The sequence below is a fragment of the Bemisia tabaci genome, chromosome 5 (genome assembly GCF_918797505.1).
Source record: "Bemisia tabaci chromosome 5, PGI_BMITA_v3".
Taxonomy (NCBI): Eukaryota; Metazoa; Arthropoda; class Insecta; order Hemiptera; family Aleyrodidae; genus Bemisia; species Bemisia tabaci.
The window spans coordinates 36,660,881-36,686,633 of record NC_092797.1 but is presented as its reverse complement, the minus strand read 5'-3'; the positions used below and the strand labels follow the sequence as shown (position 1 = coordinate 36,686,633).

General features: G+C 40.2%; 2 protein-coding genes across 2 annotated transcripts in view; both read right to left on the bottom strand.

Moving 5' to 3' along the window:
- Positions 1-121: 121 nt before the first annotated feature.
- LOC140224635 (putative gustatory receptor 28b) lies at positions 122-7,994 on the bottom strand. The gene is made up of 4 exons (XM_072300645.1): positions 7,636-7,994; positions 4,547-4,615; positions 1,607-1,696; positions 122-795 (listed from the first exon to the last, which is right to left on the bottom strand). The coding sequence occupies exons 1-4, from the start codon at positions 7,861-7,863 to the stop codon at positions 742-744; spliced, it is 441 nt and encodes a 146-aa protein (XP_072156746.1). The 5' UTR covers positions 7,864-7,994; the 3' UTR covers positions 122-741.
- Positions 7,995-18,228: 10,234 nt separating this feature from the next.
- Positions 18,229-25,753, bottom strand: part of LOC109040875 (glucose dehydrogenase [FAD, quinone]) — a 48,709-nt gene continuing 41,184 nt past the window's right edge. Inside the window, exons 6-7 of the mRNA XM_019056975.2 lie at positions 23,419-23,829; positions 18,229-21,776 (exon numbers count right to left, since the gene is read on the bottom strand). Of these exons, the coding sequence (XP_018912520.2) occupies positions 21,330-21,776; positions 23,419-23,829 (858 nt within the window). The 3' untranslated portion in view covers positions 18,229-21,329. The remainder of the gene's footprint in view (positions 21,777-23,418; positions 23,830-25,753) is intronic.

Sequence of the window (25,753 nt, the reverse complement as noted above, 5' to 3'; positions counted from 1 at the left end):
CAGCTAAGTTTACCTGCAGGTTATAAAATGCGTCAAAACCTGCGTGGTCAAAAACGAGGAATTTCAGAGATTTCGAAATGACCAGGATAAGTCAGGAAATATCAGGGAAATTAGTAATAAGACAAGGAATTCAAATACGAACATGCATGCATTAAAATATCCAGCTGGTGCTATTCATTGTCCAGAGGGTTGAACTATTTCATTGATATTTTTGCCTGTTTCACATTACTCTTGCCACTGCTAGCAAACAGCATGCAGTGCAAGGGTGAAGGGAAAGTTAGGGAATTATCATTCTAAAAAATTTTGGTCTTGTCGAATATTCAGAAAAAGCACAATAAGGGGTCAGGGAAAATTCGAGGAATTTTAAGACAAAAATATGTTGCCCCCCCCCCCCCCCCTATTTATGTTACTCCCTCCCAATTGAATCAGTGAGAACAAAAAGACACCAACTCGGTAACTCAAAAATACTCAATTTTCATCAAAGAGAGTCAGTTTTCATAAAGGTCATTGAAGTTAACGCATCTGTTCCAAGTTGGACCTTTAAAGTGTCTTTAAGTACTTGTCTTTCGGCACCAAAAATCTTCTTCTTGTGCCAACTTCTTCAACTACTGTGCAGTTTTGCTTGTGGTTTGATTATTTTCATTTTTTTCGAGTTGGTGTGTTTTTGTTCTCACTGATTCTATTGGCTTTTGGGATTGTTTGGAATTTTAATTGAATCCAGTCTCCTCAAGCATATCTCATTCATGGCTGAAATTGTAGAAGAATCACCAAATATGTTGTACCCGTTGCTATAGCCTGAAAAAAAAAAAACCATATCACATAAAGAAGAGCTATTAGTTTAGTTTTTACAGCTTGTTTGGTTTCCTCATAAAAGTAAAATGTATCAATCAAGACTCATCATAAGCAACTGTTTAATGCAAAGAGATTTTTTATTTTTAAATCCATTGAGAACACTTTTCAATCGTGTACGTTATCTTTTTTTTTTCTTTACATTTTATTTTTAGTTCAAATTATAAAACAGTAGATCAATTGTAAAATGGTCAAGATTCAAGAGCAAATTTAAAGCTCGCTTATCAAGTTTGATGACAAAATTTGCTGCCTATCCTCAAGCCAAAGCAGACATTGTAAACCGTCATTAAATGAATAATTTTCAAATTCTTCTCTTTAGTGCTAGAACAGAAATTTTAATATTTTTTCTCATCATTTTAACCCAGAGGATGCATCAATTGTCGAAATTCAAGTCAGATAAGTTGGCAGTTGTGTACTCTCTGTTTGCAAGCAACTACGTTACTGCCGTCCAATAGCTATGGAGGATTGACTGAGAGCAAGAACGACTTCAGGCTGCTGTTTTGCGCAGATACTGAAAACCCAAAACCTACCTCTAAGGGTATTTTTCAAATTGTTTTGCTGCCCTTAATCGCTAACTTGTCTGGCGCACGCTCTATGAGCTATTCAAGGCCCACTGAAAACAAGCCTAGTGTCAGAGCAAGTCAAGAGGAAAGGTATAATGAGCAATATAATTTTCCTCTATTTTACTTTTTTAAATTTTTTTTTTGAAAAGTAATTATTTTCCCTATCAATTATGTATTCATCAAGTGATACTCACAGATGTGACGAGACCCATATTAAGGGCAAAAAACCCACATGCTGTGAATTCAAATTCATTACTAAGAACATGCTTTGAGAAAAGCATTAACTGAAAAAGACCAAACACAACTTGACTTAGATTAAACAATTCACACCACGTAAGTAACAAACAATGTAACAAATGAAAAAAATCAAGGTTCGTAATCTATACTCAAGTTCAGGGCCGGATTAAGGGGGTGGCCACATGGGCCGCTGCCCATGGCGGCAAATCTAGGGTGCAACAAATTTTGCAATGTTTTTAAATGTAGGTATAAAAAAAAAATCGGATTTAGAAAACAAAAATTACAAACGAGAAAAGGCTGCAAAATCTCTAATTTCCTGAGAGTATAGTAATTATTCGAGCTGGAGCGCGATTCAGCCGTGCATTCACGACTGCAAAAATGTCAAAGGAAATCGACAAGCACAGCGTTCATGGAGGTTATTTCCATTTTAATCTTCCGTCACATTCTTACGGCGCGATGATACAACTATTTGAACTCTCCGGAATGCGTGAGGTATCTCGTCGCATTTGAAGGCGTTTTCAAAACAGCCAAGTTCTGAGACCCGGATTATCGTTTTGCATAGTTCGTATTATTTTGTTACATTCCGTACCACTTGTTTAATCTTAATCCTCGTATATGTAAAAACCACCCATTTGTAATTACAATTCTAGCTGGAGCGCACTTCAGCTATGCATTCACCACTGCAAAAGTGTCAAAGGAAATCGACAAGGCCAGCGTGCATGAAGGCTATTTCAATTATAATCTTCCGTCACATTCTCACGGCGCAATGATACAACTATTTGAACACTCCGGAATGCGTGAGGTATCACGCTGCATTTGAAGGCGTTTTCAAAAACAGCCAAGTTCCGATACCCGGATTATCGTTTTGCATAGTCCATATTATTTTGTTTTCATTTCTAACCACTTGTTTATTCTTAATCCTCGTAATGCAGCCATGAATGCATAGCTTCAGTGCGCTTCAGCTAGAATTGTCTTTGGCAAATAGTTGGTTTTTATACGAGGATTAAGAATAAACAAGTAGTTAGAAATGAAAACAAAATAATATGAACTATGCTAAATGATTATCCGGGTATCGGAACTTGGCTGTTTTTGAAAACGCCTTCAAATGCGGCGTGATACCTCACGCATCCCGGAGAGTTCAAATAGTTGTATCATTGCGCCGTAAGAATGTGACGGAAGATTACAATTGAAATAGCCTTCATGCACGCTGGCCTTTTAGATTTCCGTTCACATTTTTGTAGTCGTGAATGCATAGCTGAATCGCGCTCCAGCTAGAATTTGTACCTAGCAAATGAGTGGTTTTTATACGAGGATTAAGATTAAACAAATTGGTAATTTTACAGAGACAGAATGATGAGATTACCAATAGAACCTTATTTTACCAACCGTATTTCAAGGTATGAAATAAAATACAGAGGAGGGAAAATTAAAAAAAAAAAAAAAAAAAAAAAAAAAAAAAAAAAAAAAAAAAAATCCAATGAAAAATCGGTGTCAGTCAACGCAAAGACATAAGTTGTGAGGTTGCGAAGCGCCGATCCATGTATAAGAGGCTTCAATTCGCACACGCAAGTCATATAGCGGTCATAGCATAGTGACAATGTGCTGGCCTTCCACCGTAGCGATTGGGGTTCGAATCCCCGCGGAGGCTCCGGGGATTTTACGCTCGTCTTCGTCAAAGGACCTGACGGCTGAACCTAACGGCAATCGGCTGACAACTTTAACCCCTTTTTTTTGGCGATTTTATCAATCGCTAGGATCATCAACATCTGAGCGATCATCCTCGATCTTATCGCGATAAAATCGCAATTTTTTCGGGCCGATAAAATCGCGTGGTACGGAATATAACAAAATAATATGAACTATGCAAAACGATAATCCGAGTCTCGGAACTTGGCTGTTTTGAAAACGCCTTCAAATGCGACGTGATACCTCACGCATTCCAGAGAGTTCAAATAGTTGTATCATTGCGCCGTAAGAATGTGACAGAAGATTATAATTGAAATAGCCTTCATGCACGCTGATCTTTTCGATTTCCGTTCACATTTTTGCAGTCATGAATGCATAGCGTAAGTGCGCTTCAGCTAGAATTGTATGTAGCAAATGGGTGGTTTTTATACGAGGAATAAATATAAACAAGTGGTACGGAATGTAACAAAATAATACGAACTATGCAAAACGATAATCTGGGTCTCGGAACTTGGCTGTTTTGAAAACGCCTTCAAATGCGACGAGATACCTCACGCATTCCGGAGAGTTCAAATAGTTGTATCATTGCGCCGTAAGAATGTGGCAGAAGATTATAATTGAAATAGCCTTCATGCACGCTGGCCTTGTCGATTTCTTTTTACATTTTTGTAGTCGTGAATGCAAAGCTGAATCGCGCTCCAGCTAGAATTTGTACTTAGCAAATGGGTGGTTTTTATACGAGGATTAAAAATAAACAAGTGGTACGGAATGTAACAAAATAATACGAACTATGCAAAACAATAATCCGGGTCTCGGAACTTGGCTGTTTTGAAAACACCTTCAAATGTGTCGTGATACCCCACGCATTCCGGAGAGTTAAAATAGTTGTATCATAGCGCCGTAAGAATGTTAAAAACGCGTTAAAAACTCAAACTTAATGAGGAATAATGAGAAGAATGCATGAATCAAAGACGATTAATATAAAAAAAAAGTTTTTCAATTATTTTTGGTGTAACTGTAAGTGAAAAAAAAAAACCACTAAGAAGCGTAGAAGTGAAGATCATTTTTGGAACTTCTTGGCTTTGTTTTCCCCGCGAAATGGTGTGGACCCAGCACCATTTTTCCACCTTGTAACTGTAAGTAAGTATTTCTTTTTGTAGCTTTTCGTATGAGGAAACATGAAGTTGATAATAGTTTAATCCCTTACTCACCTCCTCTTTTGTATCATCATCGAGGAATCTATTTGCCATTGAAGTAACAAGTGTTCCCGCATACTTCGCCTGGAGGAGGAAAAAATATATTTGAAAAACAGGCATGCTTGAACTTAGAGGTGAAAAATATTTCAGATTTGAGAATTCTGCGTTGAAAAATATTTTCGCGATCCTTACATGTGCTCCTCTAATCAATTTGCGAAAAAGGATAGGTCTCATGCTTTGCTGCGGAATCTTCCACATCAGGTGTACTAACCGGTTCATGAAACTGTACTTCCGGTACCGGTGCCCGCACTACGATACTCCTTCATGCGACAGAAATATTGCCGCAGTAAAATTTCAAATCGATATAATTCATGGAGGTCATACAAACGTCAGCTTACAGTTCCTACTGTCCAGAATGGAGGTGTTGATTGTGTGAGGAATTTGCAATTTGACTGTTTATTCTTATGCAAAAGTTCGCGAGAAACACGATGGTGCCACTGGTTTTCTCTGAAATCAACTCCCAAGCTCAAAATAGCTCTCAAGTTGAGGCCAAAATGGAGGGGATATCCCACGCTATCCTGAGAGTCCACCTTCACATCAAGACGAACTCTCCATGCCAAAGATAGGGAGAAAATACATTAGCAGAGATGCCGTGTTTTCAGTCTTAGAGTTCCCAAATAAAGTGGCAGCCCTGTCAGTATAAAGTCGCGATTATCCTCGATTTTATCGGCGATAAAATCGCTAGGATCATCAACATTTGAGCGATTATCCTCGATCTTTTCGCGATTTTATTGCGATTTTATCGGCCCGAAAAAATTGCGATTTTATCGCGATAAGATCGAGGATGATCGCTCAGATGTTGATGATCCTAGCGATTGATAAAATCGCCAAAAAAAAGGGGTTAAAGTTGTCAGCCGATTGCCGTTAGGTTCAGCCGTCAGGTCCTTTGACGAAGACGAGCGTAAAATCCCCGGAGCCTCCGCGGGGATTCGAACCCCAATCGCTACGGTGGAAGGCCAGCACATTGTCACTATGCTATGACCGCTATATGACTTGCGTGTGCGAATTGAAGCCTCTTATACATGGATCGGCGCTTCGCAACCTCACAACTTATGTCTTTGCGTTGACTGACACCGATTTTTCATTGGATTTTTTTTTTTTTTTTTTTTTTTTTTTTTTTTTTTTTTTTTTTTTTAATTTTCCCTCCTCTGTATTTTATTTCATACCTTGAAATACGGTTGGTAAAATAAGGTTCTATTGGTAATCTCATCATTCTGTCTCTGTAAAATTACCAATAATAGTGAGATGGCAAAGTTACCGATGGACCTTGGGAAAAACGCCAATAGTTTTTATCGACTGTGGTAGAATTACCGAGATAAAATGGTAAAGTTACCGGGGATTGATTACCAATAAAAGTGGTATTCTTACCTGAAAAAATCAGTAAAAATACCGGTTTTCAGGTAAGCTTACCAGTCTGTCTTTGTAACATTATACTAATAATTGATAAAAAAAAATGAGATGGTTAAGTTACCAACGGATCTCGGTAAAAACGGCGGCGGCGGAATAGAAACATCTTTCATATGCGTCATTCATGCGTTAATGAAAAATTGCAATTTATTGCAATTTTATCTCTATAAAATCGCGTTCGATAATATCGCGATTTTGTTGCAATTTATCGCGATTTTTCTCCCGATAATATTGCAATAAATCGCGACGTCGATAAAATCGCGATACATTCTCCAATTAAATCGCAATTTATCGCGAGTATTTGCTCCCTATCTTTGCATGGAGAGTTTGTCTTGATGTAGAGGTGCGGACTCTCAGGAAAGCGTGGAATATCCCCTCCATTTTGGCCCCAACTCGAGAGCTTTTTTTGAGCTTGGGAGTTGATTTCAGAGAAAACCAGTGGCACCATCGTGTTTCTCGCGAACTTTTACATAAGAATCAACAGTCAAACCGCAAATCCCTCACACATGCAACATCTCCATTAGAATCATTACAGAACGAGCTACTGAAGCTTTAAGTCACTTTCTCGCGACCGTGATGTTTTAAGCACGCGTACCACTTCACGATACCACTATTCGACCACGTAGGAGCCCATGTTGCCTACTCTAAAAATTGAAGGCGAACTGACATGACGTTAAAGACACGTCTTCGATATTGACCGGTAAAAAGCTATATTTTGTGTACACTCCGACTAAGGTGCCATTCTACTATGATACTAATATCCGACCACATGTGAGCCCATGTTGCGTACACTACAAAAGAGGGCGAACTGACATGGCGTTATGGTCACAGATAACCGCGGTAGACACGCGACGGGTTTTATACGTTTTTGTGTATATTTTTGGATCACCATTAATTGTCGTCAGTGCTCATTTTTTCACTTACATTTTTCACAACATTCCTTTTCAACTATTCTTTCCTGAAGCACACACTTCTTAATTTAGTGCTTAACATATTCATTTTCCAAATCATAATTGCATTTAATTTATAAGCAGCTGCTTCGCCAAATCATGGACTTATTGGGGCCATACAAACGTAAAGCTCGAGTTTTTTTTTTTATTTTGAAAAAAGGGGGGGATGAGGAGTTATTGAGGCAAATATTACGTAATTATTTTAAGGGTGTTTGAATCACCGTTACAAGGGGAGAGCGGGTGTCAAAAAATCAGAAAAATCGCGTCACGTAATTTTAGGGGCAGCCCCTGAAAAATTACTACGTACCTTTTTATGATTTTTTTTAAATTTTTTTTTTAAGACATTTTAGTGTTAAAAAACAACAGCAGACAGAGGTGGATTTAGCAATTTGGCAACGCCAGATTCCCTCCATTTAAACTTATGTTAAATAATCGATTCTTGTCGGAGCACCTGGCCCCTCCAAGAATCGATACATTTCCATTCGTTTAAATGGTGAAGAACATTGTTGCCAATTTGCTGGATCCGCCAATGACAGCAGAGTTTAAGTATTTCAAGAGTTTTTTTTTAAAACTTCCTTGACTTAAATTTTACCTGAAAAAATGTCTACGAAGAGTCTCCTGAAACAAAAGTATTTTCTTAAGATTTCGTTTTTGAAATTTACGAATTTTTTGAAAAGCACCCCTTACTTTGAGACAAGTGCGATTGGCGACAGCGACGACGGTGATGAAGCGAAGAGAGAATCCGAGGACCCAGATGACGACAGCAAACTTGAGCTTGCCGATTCGGCCGTCGAAGTAACCGAAGATCTCGTAGTTGATGTCGAGCAAGGTGCAGCAGAAACAGAGGCACAGCGTCAGAAACAGCTGGGCGCTGAACAGTTTGTTCAGCAGGTACAGCGCCTCGCTCAGGTGCATATGGGCCTCACGCAGGTTCAACACCTCCAGAGCGAAGTCCGTCGCGCCGTAGATGTGGTTCCCTGCGTTTTCAAATATGAATGTATGTAATCCCTGGTAAAAATTGGCGATAGGAGCTGCGTTTCAAAATACCATAGGAGTTCTTATAGCCAACTAAAGAAAGCTATTGAAAATCATGTAGCTGGCTGTAGAAAGCGGAGCAAATCATATAGCCAGGCTATACAAAGCTATAAAAAAGTATACAGTCGGGCCATAGTTCCTATCGCCGGGCTTTACACTTTATCGTCATTGGCTATAAAAGGCTATAAGAAATTGTGTAGAAATTCGTGTGCTTTGGAAATCACTAAGTTCGATACGGAACTACCTTAATATTTACAATCACACATTATATTTTCCTTTAAAACATATTTTTTTTCATCAATTAAAATGAGAATAATTCATACAGAGTGTGCAAACATTTCAAAATCATGAGTTGAAAAACGCTGACTCCGCGAGATTAAATATTGGAGCCTAACACGAAGCGCGGCGACGCACTGGCGCCTGCAAACCTAACAGGGATACTTCACGCATTGCGCAATGCGTGAAGTATCCCTGTTAGGTTTGTAGGCGCCAATGCGCGTTTCGCACTCTCTGCCCGCCCGCCGCGCCGCAGCGTGCCACGGCGTCTGAAGCAACTATTTCACACCAGAGGTATTGCACAGTATCATGAGAAATTGAATGCGCTCCAACTTGTTAAGAATGCCAGGCATCCTTCAAAAGTACGGAGCTTTCCTCGCAAAATAATTCAAGATACTACGGCACAAAAAGAGAGCGGTAGTCCAAAAACTAACTAAGTCCTGGTATCCGTATTTTGTAACGTTTAGCATAAACTTTATCGTCTGGCTGTTGCTTAATCGCCATCGGCTATAAAGGGCTATAAGAAATTGTACAGCCAGCTACAGAAGCTATTGAAACTCTTACAGCCGGCTTTAGGTCTATGGTATTTTGGAACATAGATTCTACTGCCAATTTTTACCAGGGATGAAATTTTCGAATTAAACCTGTAAGATATTGTAAAACAAGGGTGTCGGAGTCGGAAAACGGCTGGCTGGAATCAGGTCCAGCTTGGATTTCTGTGATTCTGGAATTTTTTTTGACGGTATATGGTACGGTAAACGAAAGTACTTTTTTTTAGTTGGTCATTGAATCGTCTCGGTCAGATATATTGCTGTAATCATGGGTCTAAAAGCCGAAAAAGATCCATGTTTTCTCGAGTTCGCTTTTCAACCAGAGCTCAAAGGAGCATCAGTATGACTATTACGTTGATTGACCTCTCTCACACTACAAGAAACATACACAATTTGCAGTCTGATGTCAGAACCCCCTTTTGACTTGAAGTTGGTGTATTATACCCATCAGAAACCCCTCTCCTGCTGCCTCCCCCCTCCCCCTGGTCGAAAGTGTCTGCACCCACCTTCGATACTCAGGGAATCTAGCGGCCAATACTACTTTGACTATGCTTATCACGCGGTTGATGAATACAACCAGAGGCAGTATGCGCCCAAAATTATTCTCAGAAACCTCATTAATATTTCAAACTTCAGATGGAAAACGTCGGGTTTATTTTGAAATGTGCAGTTGAAAAAGAATAAAACACCTTCTTCATTTTCACAAGAAAAGTTATGAAATTTCCTTTTTTCGAGACGTGTTTCAATTGACGATCTAGTATACCTCCTCGGGAGTTGCGCAGAATGCGGTGGGCGTCACTGATGTCGTAGAAGAAGTAGCGTGCCATCATCCGCTTCATGTCATCCGTGTACTTTTCGTCCAGGACTCGGACTCCAGCGCTGTCCGGCGGGGAGTGGCCGAACTCTCGCGGACTGATCACGTTCTTCAGGTGGGAGTATTTGATGTCGTCGATCCTCACCAGGATATCCCTCAGCACGATGTTGATCTGCAGGAAGATGACAGGACCTCAAAGTACCTTCATGCTCGGCTCAAAAACGGAGCCGGGTGGGAGGGGGAGGCGGCAATGGTGATGTTGCATGTGTGAGGAATTTGCGATTTGACCATTGATTCTTATGTAAAAGTTCGCGAGAAACACAATGGTGCCACTGGTTTTCTCTGAAATCATCTCCCAAGCTCAAAAAAAGCTCTCAAAGTGAGGCCAAAATGGAGGGGATATCCCACGCTATTCTGCGAGTCCACCACTACATCAGAACAAACTCTCCATGCAAAGATAGGGAGCAAATACATTGACAGGGCTATTACTTTATTTGGGGACTCCACAACTGAAAACACGGCAACCCTGTTAATGTATTTGCTCCCTATCTTTGGATGGAGAGTTTGTTTTGATGTAGAGATGGATTCTCAGGGTAGGGTGGGATATCCCCTCCATTTTGGCCTCACTTTGAAAGCTTTTTATGAGCGTGGGAGATGATTTCAGAGAAAACCAGTGGCACCATCGTGTTTCTCGCGAACTTTTACTTAAGAATCAATGGTTAAATCGCGATTCCCTCACACATGCAACATCTCCATTGAGAGGGATGTTGCCGCTGATCGACATTTAACGATTGGAGTTCACCGAGAAAAAAGGTTGGTAGAATTTACCATTCCTTCACGCTGTATTTCACGCAGCGTCCATTCTGTCAGAAGAAAGGTAAACGTTACTATATACTGGTACAGGTAACCATTCCTCGGGCAGAATCCACTTTGAATTCACCCCATGGAAAATACAGCGTGAAGGAATGGTAAATTCTACCAATCTTTTTTTCTCGGCGTTGGACCATATTTTGCAATTCGGAACTACAATTTCTGGCTCAGTTAAAAAACAACGTATGCACCATTAGTTTCCCTATGCACATAAGTGTTTTTACGGATGAGCAAGAAATTGTAGTTTCAGATATTGCGAAATGAGGCCCAGCTATTCTTTGCTGCGTTTATTGCCAACTTAATTAAAATAAATGTGTTTGCAGAAATAGGGTTTCTTAAAATTGGTTCGTGAAATAATTAAGTATAGGGTGCTACAAGCCAGAGCCAGAACTAAATTTTCAGCAATTTTGTATCACGCTTATTTGTATCGTGTGTAATTGTTGGGCTCCACGTAGTCTTAGATGATTGAGCCCATCGAAAATGTATGTCAAGGTGTACATACTCTATTAACGGACATATAATATGGGAAGAGTATTGCCATCTCAGTTCCTTCTATTCACAAAAATATACCGCTCTCTGAGTAGTTTTGAAGTTATTAGACTTTCGTATTGATCATTCGCAGTCATTATGAATACAAACAAGATGATGACGGATTTCAAGACATAAGAAGAAATATTTGATTTCTAACTTATGATGAGCTCTAAACGAACTTCAATGAATATTTTTGTCTTCCTTGCACGGTGCGGTGGCGTTTGCGGACGTGGCGTTTGCGGATTCTAAGAATCGGGTGGCGTTTGCGGATTCTCATATTTTGACGGTGGCGATTGCGGACAGGCGGAACAGGGCCGGTGGACTTTGCGGACCAGAGAATTTCGGCGGTGGCGATTGCGGACGGAGGGGTAGGCACCTACGTATGCTGCCCCCCACCCCTGCGCTGTATATTAAAGAGAAAAATTACTGGAGAGGCTCTGGATTCCTTTTCGTGGATGTAGAATGAAAAAAATATTAGTATTAAACATTAGTATTATATTAGTATAAAAACATATGAGCAGTGAACATACAGTAAATTTTTAAAAAAAGGCATATCAGAAATCGCAAGAAACTGAAAAATCGTCAGTTTCAGTCCATTTTTAGGATGAAAAACATGTTGTAAATTCTAGTCCAAAATTACTGAAAGTCAAAAAATTACATACGAAAAATGGAAACACATTTTTAATTTTTTGACTTTCAGTAATTTTGGACTAGAATTTACAACATGTTTTTCATCCTAAAAATGGACTGAAACTGACGATTTTTCAGTTTCTTGCGATTTCTGATATGCCTTTTTTTAAAAATTTACTGTATGTTCACTGCTCATATGTTTTTATACTAATATAATACTAATGTTTAATACTAATATTTTTTTCATTCTACATCCACGAAAAGGAATCCAGAGCCTCTCCAGTAATTTTTCTCTTTAATATACAGCGCAGGGGTGGGGGGCAGCATACGTAGGTGCCTACCCCTCCGTCCGCAATCGCCACCGCCGAAATTCTCTGGTCTGCAAAGTCCACCGGCCCTGTTCCGCCTGTCCGCAATCGCCACCGTCAAAATATGAGAATCCGCAAACGCCACCCGATTCTTAGAATCCGCAAACGCCACGTCCGCAAACGCCACCGCACCTCCTTGCACGTATCATTCATTTCTCCGCGGAATGTACAAGGTCCAATTTGTTTACATTGGGCGCTTGGGGCTGAAAATGTGGGGAACCAATCAGAGAGCGGCGAAGAAACGGAAATACTCCCTATACGCTATTGTCATGCCGCAATCACACGCTGAATGTGGGAGCTGAATGTGGCTTGAATGTGGAAGTCATCGGCCCGATGCCTGAATTTTGCGCGTGACGTGCAAAATTCAGCAACGATTCTCAGCAATCGTCGGACTAATGTTGGATTTGTCTAAACTATTCGAGTAGATTTGATACACATCTGGATGAAAATAACTCGAATTTGCGAAATTTCAGCCGTTGGGCGATGACTGTTGACTTCCACATTCAGCTGCTAAATTCAGCGTGTGATAGCGGCATCACACGAGTAAACGGTGCTATCAATACATCAAGATCAGGTGTTGTGATTGGCTGATTCGATGACTTGGACCAATCACAGCACATGACCTTGATATATTTATATAGCACCGTTTGATCGTGTGACAAGAGTTACGTAGATACCCTATACTGGTCTTATCCAGATCCTATGTTGAAAGTTGTATTACCTCATGGAACTGGTAGTAGAGGTTGCAGGCGATGAATATGAACTGAAGCTCGGCGCAGCAAACGCTGAGATTCTGCCAATACATGAGGACGAAGAAGATGAGCTTTTTGCCGCTCCGCGCCTTGCGTTTAATGAGGAGGGAGACAAGCCGCGCGGTGTAGACGGGGAGCATGACGACCCCGATCGTAAGGAGGAAGTAGGAGCACAGGAGGGTCATCTCCCGGTCAGCGTCGAAGTTGTAAGCTCGCCGGAGGAAGTCGTGGCAGGCCCGCATCTCCCTGTAGATCGGTTTCAGGTATCGCTTGAAGGCCACCGTGCAGAGGTACTTGGTGCCGATGTTGGCCACGCTGATGACGTAGTGGAAGAGCATCTGGATCACGAATGTGTACGGGGAGTTGATCTGGTAGGTCCCCGGCACGACGAAGATGTGCCCGCTGATCTGGTATAACGGAATCAGGCTCTGGGCGAGGGTGATCGCCAGGTGGAATTTCGAGTATTCGAACGTGTCCAGGTCGATCGGTAGGATCCCGAAGATTCTCGAGACCAGGATGATCGGTCTCGGCAATAGCTTGAAAGACTTATCCATGAGGCTTGATTTCAAGGCAACTGATCACTCTCTCCAGTTCCGAAGATTTTGTCAAAATTCTCTAGATCAACATCATTGCCCTTGCTAACCAGTTGCGTTTCTGACTGAAAGTTCAGAAGCAATAGAATAGACACGAAGGGGAATGGAGATCACACGAATTGTTATTTCGCCTTCAATTCCAGAGGTAGGCCGGACAATATCCTCTGTGCGGTAATCCCAGGAATTTATCCAAGGATTTGTGCCTTCCGTTGTTTAACAATCTTGCTTCATGATCAAGATGTCTAGTGCTGTTGACCGAACTTTCAGGTTTTAAACTGGAGGAAAAGAGCCTGCTCCTGCTTTATGTACATTACATTAAAGACAGTCATTTGAGAAAGTAACTTAAAACCTAAAACTGAAAGTGGATTTATGTATTATGTAATTTTTTATGCTGGTAGAGAATCGAATAGAATAGCTTTTCGTTATTTCGGCCACAAAAATACCAATATTTAAACAAGAATTGTGACTGTTCTTCAAAATTAAAGAATCTAAGACGGTCAGTTAAGTAGTGAAGAGTGTATCGAGCTTAAAAATGTCAAATACTGCTCCTCTGTTCAGCTAAAAGACATCACGGCACAGCGCACATGGTACCAACACGTTCAAAAGAAAATAAATCCAGACACAGATGAAAGAAGAAAACGGAAATTCTGTTCCTCTCCTGATACTAAGATTCATCATCAAACTGGGCAAATACCGGGGAAACGCTGTAAAAGGAAGGTCAAGAGCTGTCAAGTTTACCCTTAAGGCGGCACGAGTTACCTATTTAGAAAGAAAACAGAGGTCCAGTATTTTAATGAACGTTCGATCGATTTCGCTAGAGCGTTGTTTTTCTGCCTTTTAATTGGACGTATCTCATTGAACAATAGACTCCCATTTATATCGACCTACAACGACTTACTTAACTGGATAAAGAATTGGAGAGCCTTTTCCAGGTCTTATGGGTCCTCTTTTTCAAAACCTCAGTATCATAGACAGATAGGCCCACGCGTTTTTTCGGCACGTGAGTTTTGGACCACGTGCCAGTTGAGACCCAAAGTTAATTGGCCCACATGTAATACAATTGCTCAAGACGTTTTTGGATGAAAATGTAAAATGTCTTGGAAGAATGAGGGTTTCCCTGTTTTTTTTGTTTTGTCTGTTTGGTCCAACGGAGAATAATATATAGTTGAGAGTTTTGGTAAAAAATGGGGGAGCGTAAATTCCATGAGACAAAATTCACTAAAACTCTGTACACCTCTTTGGTGTAACAGGACTTAAATATTTTTCAAGATTTTCCTACCTTGTTATACCTGAACCGGATAAACCTCTATATTTGCCTCAGCTAAAGGCTCCTGTGTACGATAAGTATCTTGATTTATTTTGCGAGGAAAGATCGGTACTTTTAAAGGATGCCTGTCATTCTTAATACGTTCAATTTCGTATAATACTGTGCAACATCTCTGTTGCGAAATAGTTGCTTCAGGCGCTGCCGCACGGCGGGCGGGCGGCCAGCGCGAAGCGTGCATTGGCGCCTACAAACCTAAGTGGATACTTCAAGCATTGTGCAATGCGTGAAGTATCCACTTAGGTTTGTAGGCGCCAGGGAGCCTCTCGCGCTGGCAGCACGCCGCTCCGCTCTGTTAAGCTTTAATATTTATACTCGCATAGTCAGCGTTTTTTAACTCATGATTTTGAAATGTTTGCACACTCTGCATTGATTATTCTCATTTAAATTGATGGGAAAAAAATATGAATCAATTTATCAAAGGAGAATAATAATATAATGTGTGTTTTTTAAATATTGGTGGTTCCGTGTCAAATTTAATGATTTCCAAAGCAATTTAATTTTTTCTTTTACATTTTGACCTTTTATTGTGCTGCAGCGAGGTGTGCGCGCAACCAAACGCTCAAAATTTGACGTATTTGACTCTAGAAGATCGATGTACAAATGGGTTAAAACTAAAGATTGCGTGCTTCTTGGTTTTTTCCCCCTCTTTTATTCATTTTTGTAGTATCTGTCGGTACAACTGCGGCTTATTGAGGTTAATGTCGCTTGTAAAAGGCTTTAAAAATATTTGTCACGTTTTAAAAATATAAATGTTTTCAAAATGAAGTAATAATTTCGTAAAGAAAAAATTACAAAAATAAAAAAAAAGTACCTATACATATGTATAAGGTATGTGACAAGACCGTCTTGTTATATTTGATCCACAAGGCATTCTAGTTCATGGGACCCATACAGTCTTGTTCAGGGAACAAGACTTCCTTGTTGCATAAGTCAAAAGTCTAGTCACGGTAACAAAATTGTCTAGTTCTGGGAACAAGACTTGTCTTGTCACAGTATTCGGAAGAAATTAAAATTGCAAAAAAAATGTCACAAATTTATATGAATTGCAATATTTATATGAAAATTTAATTGTTCTCTACTTCCTTCACTCCTCTTACACCAGAATCGTCCCATCCGACCTTTCAAATTTTACCGACCTGATCGGGATTTGAACGCGGGACCATCTGATAACGGACCGAGTGTTCTACTGACCGAGCTATCCGGGCTTGTTATTAGGGAGCCGAATTTTAAGTATAAGTACAGCCCACAGAATTACTTTTTCATTTTGTTGCTATCTCAAGTCTGTGGAATGCGTAGAGCATCAGATTGTTTGGTTTTTTTTCTTTTTACTATTTACCGTTTACGAAAAGGAATTTACATTCTACATCAGATAAAAATGGACAATTTAGGCCGAAAAAATGTGTTTCTTCAAGCAACGATGTTTCCTTTGTTCCGTGTTTATGATTCTAATTTTTATTTTTATTTTATATCATGATAATAATTAATAATATATAAATAAATCAAACGTTAAAAAAATAATTATATAATTAGATACATTTGATTTTAAAACCTTACGCATGAGCGATTTATTTTTAAAAAAGAATTATAAACTTATTGTTTTTACCTTGTCATTAAACATCCAGAAAAATTTTCGGGGAACAATTATTAAGCGTAGTTCTTAAAATACTCTTTCAAAATATATAAAATAATACGCTCTCTTTGAATTTGACCATTACTCGCGGTGAGTAGAGAATCTTGTCACAGTGACAAGACTATCGAGTCCGGTGGCTCAGAAACCTAGCATATAAAACAAGACTGGTCTTGTTGCATTAACAAACGGGTGTTGTTTCCCAAACAAACTGAGTTGTTTGGCAGACTAAAAGTCTTGTTCCTGAGACAAGGCAGGTTTAACAAGTTTATCTTGTCTCTACGGCTCTATTATTTTTTTCATGTACATCAAATATTTTAAGGATAGAAATAAAACCAAATATTCACCAATGACAATTTAAAAAGACGATTCAAAAGGAGAGAGTAATAACATTTCATTTAGAAAATGAGCAACCATAACAACACCTCCTTCTCTCTCAATTTCTCATTTCCATATTGTCAATATAATTTTACATACCGACTAAAATATAACGCTTGGACCAAGTCACCGTTGCTTATTTTACAAGTGGGCGTAATCTACTGAACAAAAAAGGTGCGCGGACAAAAAATCGTTGACAAAATGTCCTGAAACCAATACTAACCCTTTCGTTGCATGCAGACTTCCTGTCATACTATTTTGTAATTGAGCAATTAGCCTTTTGCTGCGTCTGCAGCAAGTGTTGTTACGAATATATGTTGTGAGTGCTGATTTCAGCGTATTACATGCTTGACTCCCTGAAGGCGTTTTATGTGTTGAAGCAATTCGCCTTTAACTGCGTCTGCAGCAACTGTTGTGACGAATATGTTGTGCGTGCTGATTTTAGGTCATTACATACTCGACTCTCTGAAGGGGTTTTATGTGCGAAAATAGAGCATCCTGTTGGAGAACAACAGAAGTGAGATTGAATGAATCGCTCAATCGCTACTTCGTTCGTACATCAAGAGCTTGTGCTTCTTGCGCAACATAAAACGCCTTCAAAGAGACAAGTATGTAATAAGCTGAACTCAGCACGCACAACATATTCTTAACAACAATTGCTGCGGATGCAGCTGAAGGCGAATTGAAAACAACCGTATAATATATGTTGAAGAACATTTTAGCTCTTTAATTAGCATTGTTACCAGTAGAGAGTTGTATTTTATGGTCCTCTATGGGGAATCACTTTTCATTTTTTATTGATATCTCAAGCAAACTGCGAATACGCACCACCACCACCCCCCCCCCCTCCCTTCATCTCAAACAAGACTTTCCTTTGTGTTGTATACTGAATTCGTAGTTCTTGATTTCCTTTTTAAACTGGACTTCAAAGTTGATTGAATACTGAGTAAAATGATGTAACTGTCAATAAGAAGAAAAGCATATTGATATCTCAAAGAAAGACCATCTTACAGAATGGGCCCATTCAAACTAAAGAAGTTATCTGCACAAAATTTAAATTGCAGATAGGCTTCTTTTGCATGAAGTAGTCAAAATGTCAATATTTGAAAATGGGCGGGACCTGTATGAGACGGAAGACCTCATTCCTGAATCGCGCGATACCTGATCCGCCACCCGTATATTGAAATCTAGAGAGCGTGTGTTGTCAGAACTTGGTTTTCAGCTACCACCTTGGTTATGAAACATTCTTTGCATGAAATGTAAATTTTTGACTTAAAATTGGAATTCTGCGACCAAAAAAACACAGGAATCAATATCTCACTTAGCGTTGTTTCAGATCATAATAATGATTTGCTAACCCCTGCCATGGAAATTTGGGCTGCCCTCCTGACTAGGGGAGGCGGGAGGGGTGCTCGGAATTTAAAACATGGATATCCTCTTACTGGACATCCAAACCGCGAAAATTTCAATTGTTGCATTCGGGCGTCAACATCAACAAAACTTCAAGGACGAGAGCAAAAAAACTATAACCAGGTACCAAGCATTCTTCTCTATGCTTTCTGTTAATTTTTATTGACAGTAAAATTTACAAAAGCACAAAATTGACAAGTCTTGACAAAAAATTAAACAATTAAAATAATAAATTACAATAAAAATTTTGTGGGAATGTACCCATTGCACAACACACATTTATTTGGCTGCAAGACTCACAGTTCTTTCGATCGGGCTCTATCTTAAGTGGAGAATAATTGGACGTATTTCCGCCAAACGGAACTATGTGCATTAAGCCATGAGCCCTGAGACCCATAATGATATATGCGTAAAAGGGCTCATGTCATAGTGCACATAGTTCCGTTTGGCAGAAATACGTTCAATTTTTCTTTCAAGTCTACTATCTCAACACATTTTCAGCGATTAAATTTTTCAATTCTTTCCTTTCACTAGAAGTTCCGGGAACGGACAAACGTTTTCGTGAAAAATATAATTACGGTGTCGCTGACACTTAAAAGACATCTCTGTCAAGTTTCTCAGCCTGGAGTAATGATTGATTCCTGATAAATGAGCCCGCCACACCAAAGAAATTAATTCGACTTTTCTGAGATCACGCCGAAATCCAAATCTGAATGTTTCTCCTCTTCATTTCCTAATAAATGTTTCCTGAAAAGGTCTTTTATATACTCTTTCCCACCTCGAGTCATACATTACAATTCTAAAAATTCACTGGACAAATTAACTTAAATTAAACATTGATTCGCCTATTCATTACAATGATAAAATTAACTACAATGCACTAAGACTGACAATAGATTTTTCAGTAAAAAGTAATCACAGTATTCATAAAACAACGTAAAGCCTGCTGGCAATCATAAGAGTATTGAAGTTTGTGGCCTTAATATCATTAAAAACATAAACAATTCGTCACAGGCAAGTATGTGTCCAATAGTGAAGATGAAAGATTCCATTGTCTTACTACCTGGGTAGCAGTAGTGATATCGTGATCCAGTCAAAAGTTGCCCTCAAAGACACATGATTGCACTTCATTAATCTACCGTTGCCATTGAGCCGGTTGATTTGGATGAGTTATAATCTAATTCAGGAGGAATTCCAGTGTCAATTTGATTACGAAGTATGTGTATTTCATTGCTCAAACGAAATAATTTGGATAAATAAAAATTCTTGAATCCTGCAGTGTCCAACAAATTTCAGTGGGAGAAGGGGACACTATACTGAATATGAGTATATTTAATTTTATCTATATCATCCGGGAAAAGGTCGAAAAATATAAGTTTCTGTTAATTTGTACTTCATAAACCTCAAATAAAAAACTCGAAGAATAATTAAATGATCATTATCAGTCACGTACGAGATTATTCGAAGTCGGGTCCCAAAGAGACTCATCAGTCATCAGGTCATCTTACCCATTCAGAGACTTTTGAAAAGGTGAGAGCTAGCAGCATTTTATTACATTGCAAAGTTGTTAGGTTCTTTTTAACGATTTATCTATAATCATAAACAGTGGCATATTTTCAGAGGAAAGCGGAGAATTTCTCTAGTAATTTGACAAAAGTGTCTAACATTTTCGATGAATAACATACGTTAAACAATGCATACATGAAACTTTACATTGCGAGCCCTCTTGACTTTCACCTTTTCCTAGGATCATAAAAATTTGAGCAAAGACATCCAATTTTTCATTATCTATAAAATTATTATTCAATCCAGATTTTTACGGCTAATTTTTGTAAATGCTATCGTCTAACATCAGTAACAATAAATTAGCAATTTTATCATAATCGATCGCAGTGTATCGCAGTCTTTAGTACCGATAACATTACAATAAATTAACGATAAAATCGAAATTATCTACAGATTTGATCCTGTTTATACGTATATCGCCATTTCTACATAAAACTCAGCGGAAAGTCAGTAGATGGACGTAGTCATGAGAAAAAAGTCCATCAGCCCTGGAAGATTTTAGAGAGGACTTATCTGTTCAAAGGATTAATCGGAGTTTAGGATTGCATTTTGGATGCCGGTCCCGAGATAATGTTCTACCTGCCATATTACAGCGGTAAAAAAATATGTCTCAGCTTGGAGCAGAAAGAAGGGTTTCCCCGAAGGATTTTCTTGTGGATAGACTTGTTTCACCTAGAGCTGCTTTGAACGGAAATTACTTTAAGTAGAAGAAGTCTACCAGTAGAAAGTGGCATTTAATGCAACCTTTGGTGGTTTTTACAAATGCGCCTTTCTGTAGCTGCTCGAGAGCGTCATCCTCAACTTCTCAAAGTTCGTACGTAATTTTTGTGTAACATATCGATGGCCACTGTGCGGAACCACTTATCTACGTTTGCGACGTTGCAGACTTCTTGTCATACTCCGTGTTTATTTTTTCGGATTACTAGTCAACGTAATTTCTTGAAAATTTTCTTGATTTTTCATGTCTGGCAGCAGACTATTCTGTATAAATTTCAACTCATATTGTGGCTTGTTTCTCTTCGAAAAAATAAAACAACGAACATGTTGAGACACCGCAGTGAAGATACGCGGTTTCGTGTTTTGGCCTTCGATATGTCAGCCATAAACTCCTTCCAAAACTCCAGATGCAAGTAAACTTTTTTCCGTCCAGATACGTGCAATTGTATTCGAGTCCATTCTTTTTTCATCTCCAGGTAATACACTGAAAAAAAATTCTCGGCGTTTTTACCAGGGTCCGTTGGTACCTTTACCATCTCACTTTTTTTTACCAATTATTGGTAATCCTACCAAGATAGACTGGTAAGCTATAACCTAAAAACCGGTATTTTTACTGTTTTTTTCAGGTGAGAATACCACTTTTATTGGTAATCGATTCCCGGTACCTTTGCCATTTTATCTCAGTACCTAATTCTACCACAGTCGATAAAAAATATTGTCGTTTTTACCAAGGTCCAGGAAAATTACCGAGAAAGTTCAATACTTTTACCAAGATTTCTCGGTAAAATTACCAATTCCATAAATGGTAATTTTACCAAGAAAAAACTGGGATCAAATAGAACCCTGAATTCTTGGTAATTTTACCCTTTTCTGAGTAAATACACCGCGATTTTTTTTTCAGTGTACCGCCTTTTTAGACGTTCCTCAACGGTGAGCTCAGAGCCAGTCTTGTTTGATGATATCGGCGCCCTTCTCGCCAATCATGTAAGCTGGGGCGACGGTGTGGCCGCCAGTAATAGTAGGCATGATAGAACAATCGACAACCCTCAGCCGGCTCACCCCGTAGACCTGGAGGCGGGGGTTGACGACGGAGCTGCGGTCCCAAGGGGGGCCCATCTTGTTGGTGCAGCACTGGTGGTGCATCTGCATGGTGAGGTGCTGCACCGCGCACGCCCAATAGGGGTCCGAGCCGTAGATCAGGTGCTCGCAGCCGGGGATCGGTCGAATTTGGAGTCGCGAGCCGTAGCGTTGGAAGGCCTGTGTTCCGGCTAGATCCACCGCCATTTTTATACCCTCGACGATGGTTGCTAGGTCTTTGCCGCGCGTGAAGAAGTTTGCTCGGATCACCGGCGCTCGCCAAGGGTTCTTGCTCTGCAGCCGCACCTGAGGGGGAGAAAGAAAACGGAAAGGTAAGAAAAGAGATTTGAGAATGATTAAGATTGAAATTTTATCGAGAGGGGCGAATGTGTTTCAGGAAGGAGCAAACTTTTGGAAAGTCTGACAATTTATTAGGCTGAGAGAAATCAAGGTGAGTGAAACGTTGGTATGCTCTTCCCGCACGGAAAAAACGAGTTTAGGGCTGGTTCCTGCGCGGAAGGTCCCAGCCCTAACCAGGTTGGTAAAATTGCTTCACCTCATACCCCATAGTGGCAGTCCCGGCGCGGGTAGAGCCAAAACCTACCTGCCTCAGGGTTCAGCCCTACTTGGTAAGGGCTGGACCCTGTCCAGGTAGAGCTGGGCCTTACCCGCGCAAGGTCTGCGCCTGTGGGGTATGAGGTGAAGCAATTCTAGAGCCTAGCCCTAATCTCATTTCTTCCGTGCGACCATTTTGTTCTTTTCGTTCTCGCTAGTAGATTCGAATTTCAACAACTATTCAGTCTTGGCCGAAAACAAATATGAACGTGATATATATGGAAAATCGGGAGGAAAAGGACTAGAGCAAGAACAAGAAGCGTAAGAGATGAATCAGATGTATTCAAGGAATGACAGAAGAGGACAGACCTGGCGCAAACTCATATGGTAGCGCCTCACAACCTAGCATGTATGCAACCCGTAATACATGGATATAACAGAACGTATGTTGTTGATAAAAATAAGCACACTTAGTGCACGAGAATTCGTTAAGATTGAAATTCATGGATCTTTACTTATTTTTATCAATAGCAGACGGTCATATTATTCGTTTTCGGCCAAGACTGCTAAGTTTTTGAAATTCAAGTATCGCGCCATGCACGGCTCGGGCGGCGAGAGCGGAAATCATGCGCTTTCGGATGTCATGATTGGGGTCAATTCTTATGTAATTTTGGTCGTAGAATCCGAATTTGAGGTCCAAAATACTCTCCGACCCAAAGGGATGCCCCAAATCCAAGATGGCCGCCAAAATCTCCAAGATAGGGTCAAAACTGCGATACGTATGTAAAAGTGCCAAGTAGGGTGTCCTTGGTAGGGTTCTTTGGGTCGGAGATTTCACCTATGATGTCAAAAACTTACCACGGATCCATTGAAGCCCAAAAAAATCAAAATGGCGGCCAAAAGGGCTGCCGTTGCGGGGTGAAATATTTTGTTGAGGCAAATATCGTCGAATGAGGTGTCACTGTATAGGTTTTTTGGGTCGTAGATTCCAAAAATGAGGTCCAAATAACAAAATAAGCTGATAGAAGTTCTCCAAAAGCCAAAATGGCGGCCATAATGGCTGCCGCCCAGGCATTGAACGCGTTTGAACAGTAGGGTGTCCCATTTTGGACGTTACAAAAAAAAAAATTGCGAAAAAAAAACCGCGAACTCACTCGTGCTAGGTACATTAATTTAGAGACGCGTTTCGGGGCGAGATGGCCCCATCCTCAGTCGGCAGCGAACTCTAAATTAATATACCTAGCACAATTGGGTTCGCGTTTTTTTTTATCATTTTTTATAACGTCATTTCCTCTTAGTATCTGACCTACGGGCAAGTAGATCGATAGGCATTTATAAAAGAGAATAGGTAAGTGAATCAGCGAATGAAAAATGAAAGGAGCACGATCCTTACCTGACCGCGAGACTCCGGATACATAAGCATAGGCCATATAGACCACGCCTCGACGTTCATGAGGTCAGTGAAGACGGCATTATAAACTTCATCGGGGATGTTCATGGACTTACGGAGGATGGAGCCTCCATCCCCGGCCTCAGAGCCCAGGGACGCAGGGACGAAGATGTACTCTATATCGGGGACGCCCGGCGGGAAGGTGTTGTACTTGGTCCGGACGTAGCCCAGTCCCTCGCAGCCCATTGTGGTGCCCCACCCGGTGCCCAGGAGCCACTGGACGCTTGTGTTGATTGGGTCCCGCAGGAGGCGTTGCGAGATCAGGGCTACTCCTGTCTCATTCACCGCGAAGCCCAGGGTCGCGAACGCCGGGTGTTCTTGCAGGTTGTCGCCTACTCGCAGATCGGAGACCACCTGAAAACGGAGGGCACAGGTCAATTGGTCTGAAATTTGCATTAAAAAACTAAAACGTCTGGCTGAGACGTAAAAAAACCTATCTGCTCAGGGAAACTAATGGCATGTATGTTGTTTCTAAATTTTTCTAAAATTCTATAGAAATCGGCATAAATCGTCGCTCCTCTGAATGGCATAGTTCGATTTTACCCGAGCCCCAGAAAGTATGGACTTATGTGCAAAACAGGGCTCACGCGGACATGGAGCATGGAGAAACGCCTTTTCGTCAGAGGGGCGAAGAAATATGCCCAAATAAATAAGTCTTTTTTAAGAAGCCTAATTTAGATAGGTAGTCCAGGATTGCGAGAAAGGTCTAAGAAAATAAATAAGGATTGTGCGGAAAAGGCACAAGGATTGCGCGAATAGAAACCTTAACATCTAAGTACTGCAGGAATGCGCGAATTTAAAATGAAGTTAAGTTAAGGTAGAAGTTTGGCAAAACAGGAAACAGTTGGAAAATAAACGCATTTTTATAGGTTGGTTTGTTGACAAATCATCGATGTCTCACCCTCTGATGATAAATGAAGTGATAAAATTGAATAATGGTCGTGGGTATAAAGAACTTTCCTAACTTTTCTCGGAAAAAATATTTAATCGAGAGAAACGAGGCAACGTTTGAATGCTCGTACGGCGTCGAAACACAACATAGGCCTTTCAAGCTCTATTATCTGATGCCGCGATTATTCTGACGCGAGTTTGAATAATGGCGCCAAACACAGTGCGGCCGGTGTTGAACGTATATTAGCGCCCGCAGGACCTTTGGAATACTTCACGCACTGCGCTAAACAGTGCGGTCAGCGTCAAGCCCATATTAGCGCCTACAAGACTGCATGAATACTTCTCGCATTGCGCCAAATGCAGTGCAGTCGGCCAGTTGGCGTGAAACGCATATTAGCGCCTACAAGACTGTAGGATTCCTGTGGGACTGCGGACTTCGTGATATCATTCTTGACTTTCTGCTCCAGTTTCTACCATGATTAAAAGGAAAATATTCATATTCACTGTAACGATTCAGAAACTCGGATGATATTTAATTTTTTTTGGGTCATAAATTAAAAGAAAATAGAACGAACGTAAATATCGCGTCTTTTTCGATACTTTTATTTGAGGCCATTCAGGTAAATTTGCGGAAACTTATCAGAAAAACTGTGTGTAGCTTTTTAAAAACATTTATTAAAAATGAAACATAAGAGTGGTGCATATCGTTGTCAATCAGAGATAAATACACGCTTTCTTTCAGGTGCACCCGTCGGATTTTAAATCCATTCATCTCTTAAAAAACTGAAACACGGTTGCCATACGCTTTTCACGTGTAGTTTTATCCAGTGGTTGGCGGCCGCGTAGCGGCCACAGGCCCCTATTTCACTTTTTAAATGTCTATGAAAGCTCTCTTCCGCAATGTAGTTACCTACCACAAAATACCAAGGTTGCCAGATTAACGTTCCCTCGTTGAATATTGAATATTCACACAAACATGTAAGTTTCCGGTACCAGAAAAATTCGCGCAATCCTATGCATCTCCGAAAAGGTAAAAGAGGGGCATTCGCGCAATCCTATCGTAGTCATTTAGATTTGACCTGTTATCGAAATGACATCCACATCAAGATCCCTTGACTCACACAAGATCAGCGGGCTGCTTGTTGAAATCAATAGACAAAGCCATAGACAAAGATGACAAACGGAAAATTGAGCGATCCTTTTGGCTGAAAAAGTTTGTAGTTATAGACTAAAGTAGAAAACGATGGACTAACTCAAGGGCCTTTTGTAGGTTGCCGTTAGTTAGTCTATTACTTATCTCTTTTGTCATGATAACCATCGGTTTCCACTAGAGTACCTGTATAGCGAGAGTATGGACAGATGTGAAACTCCGAAAATCCATCAGGCC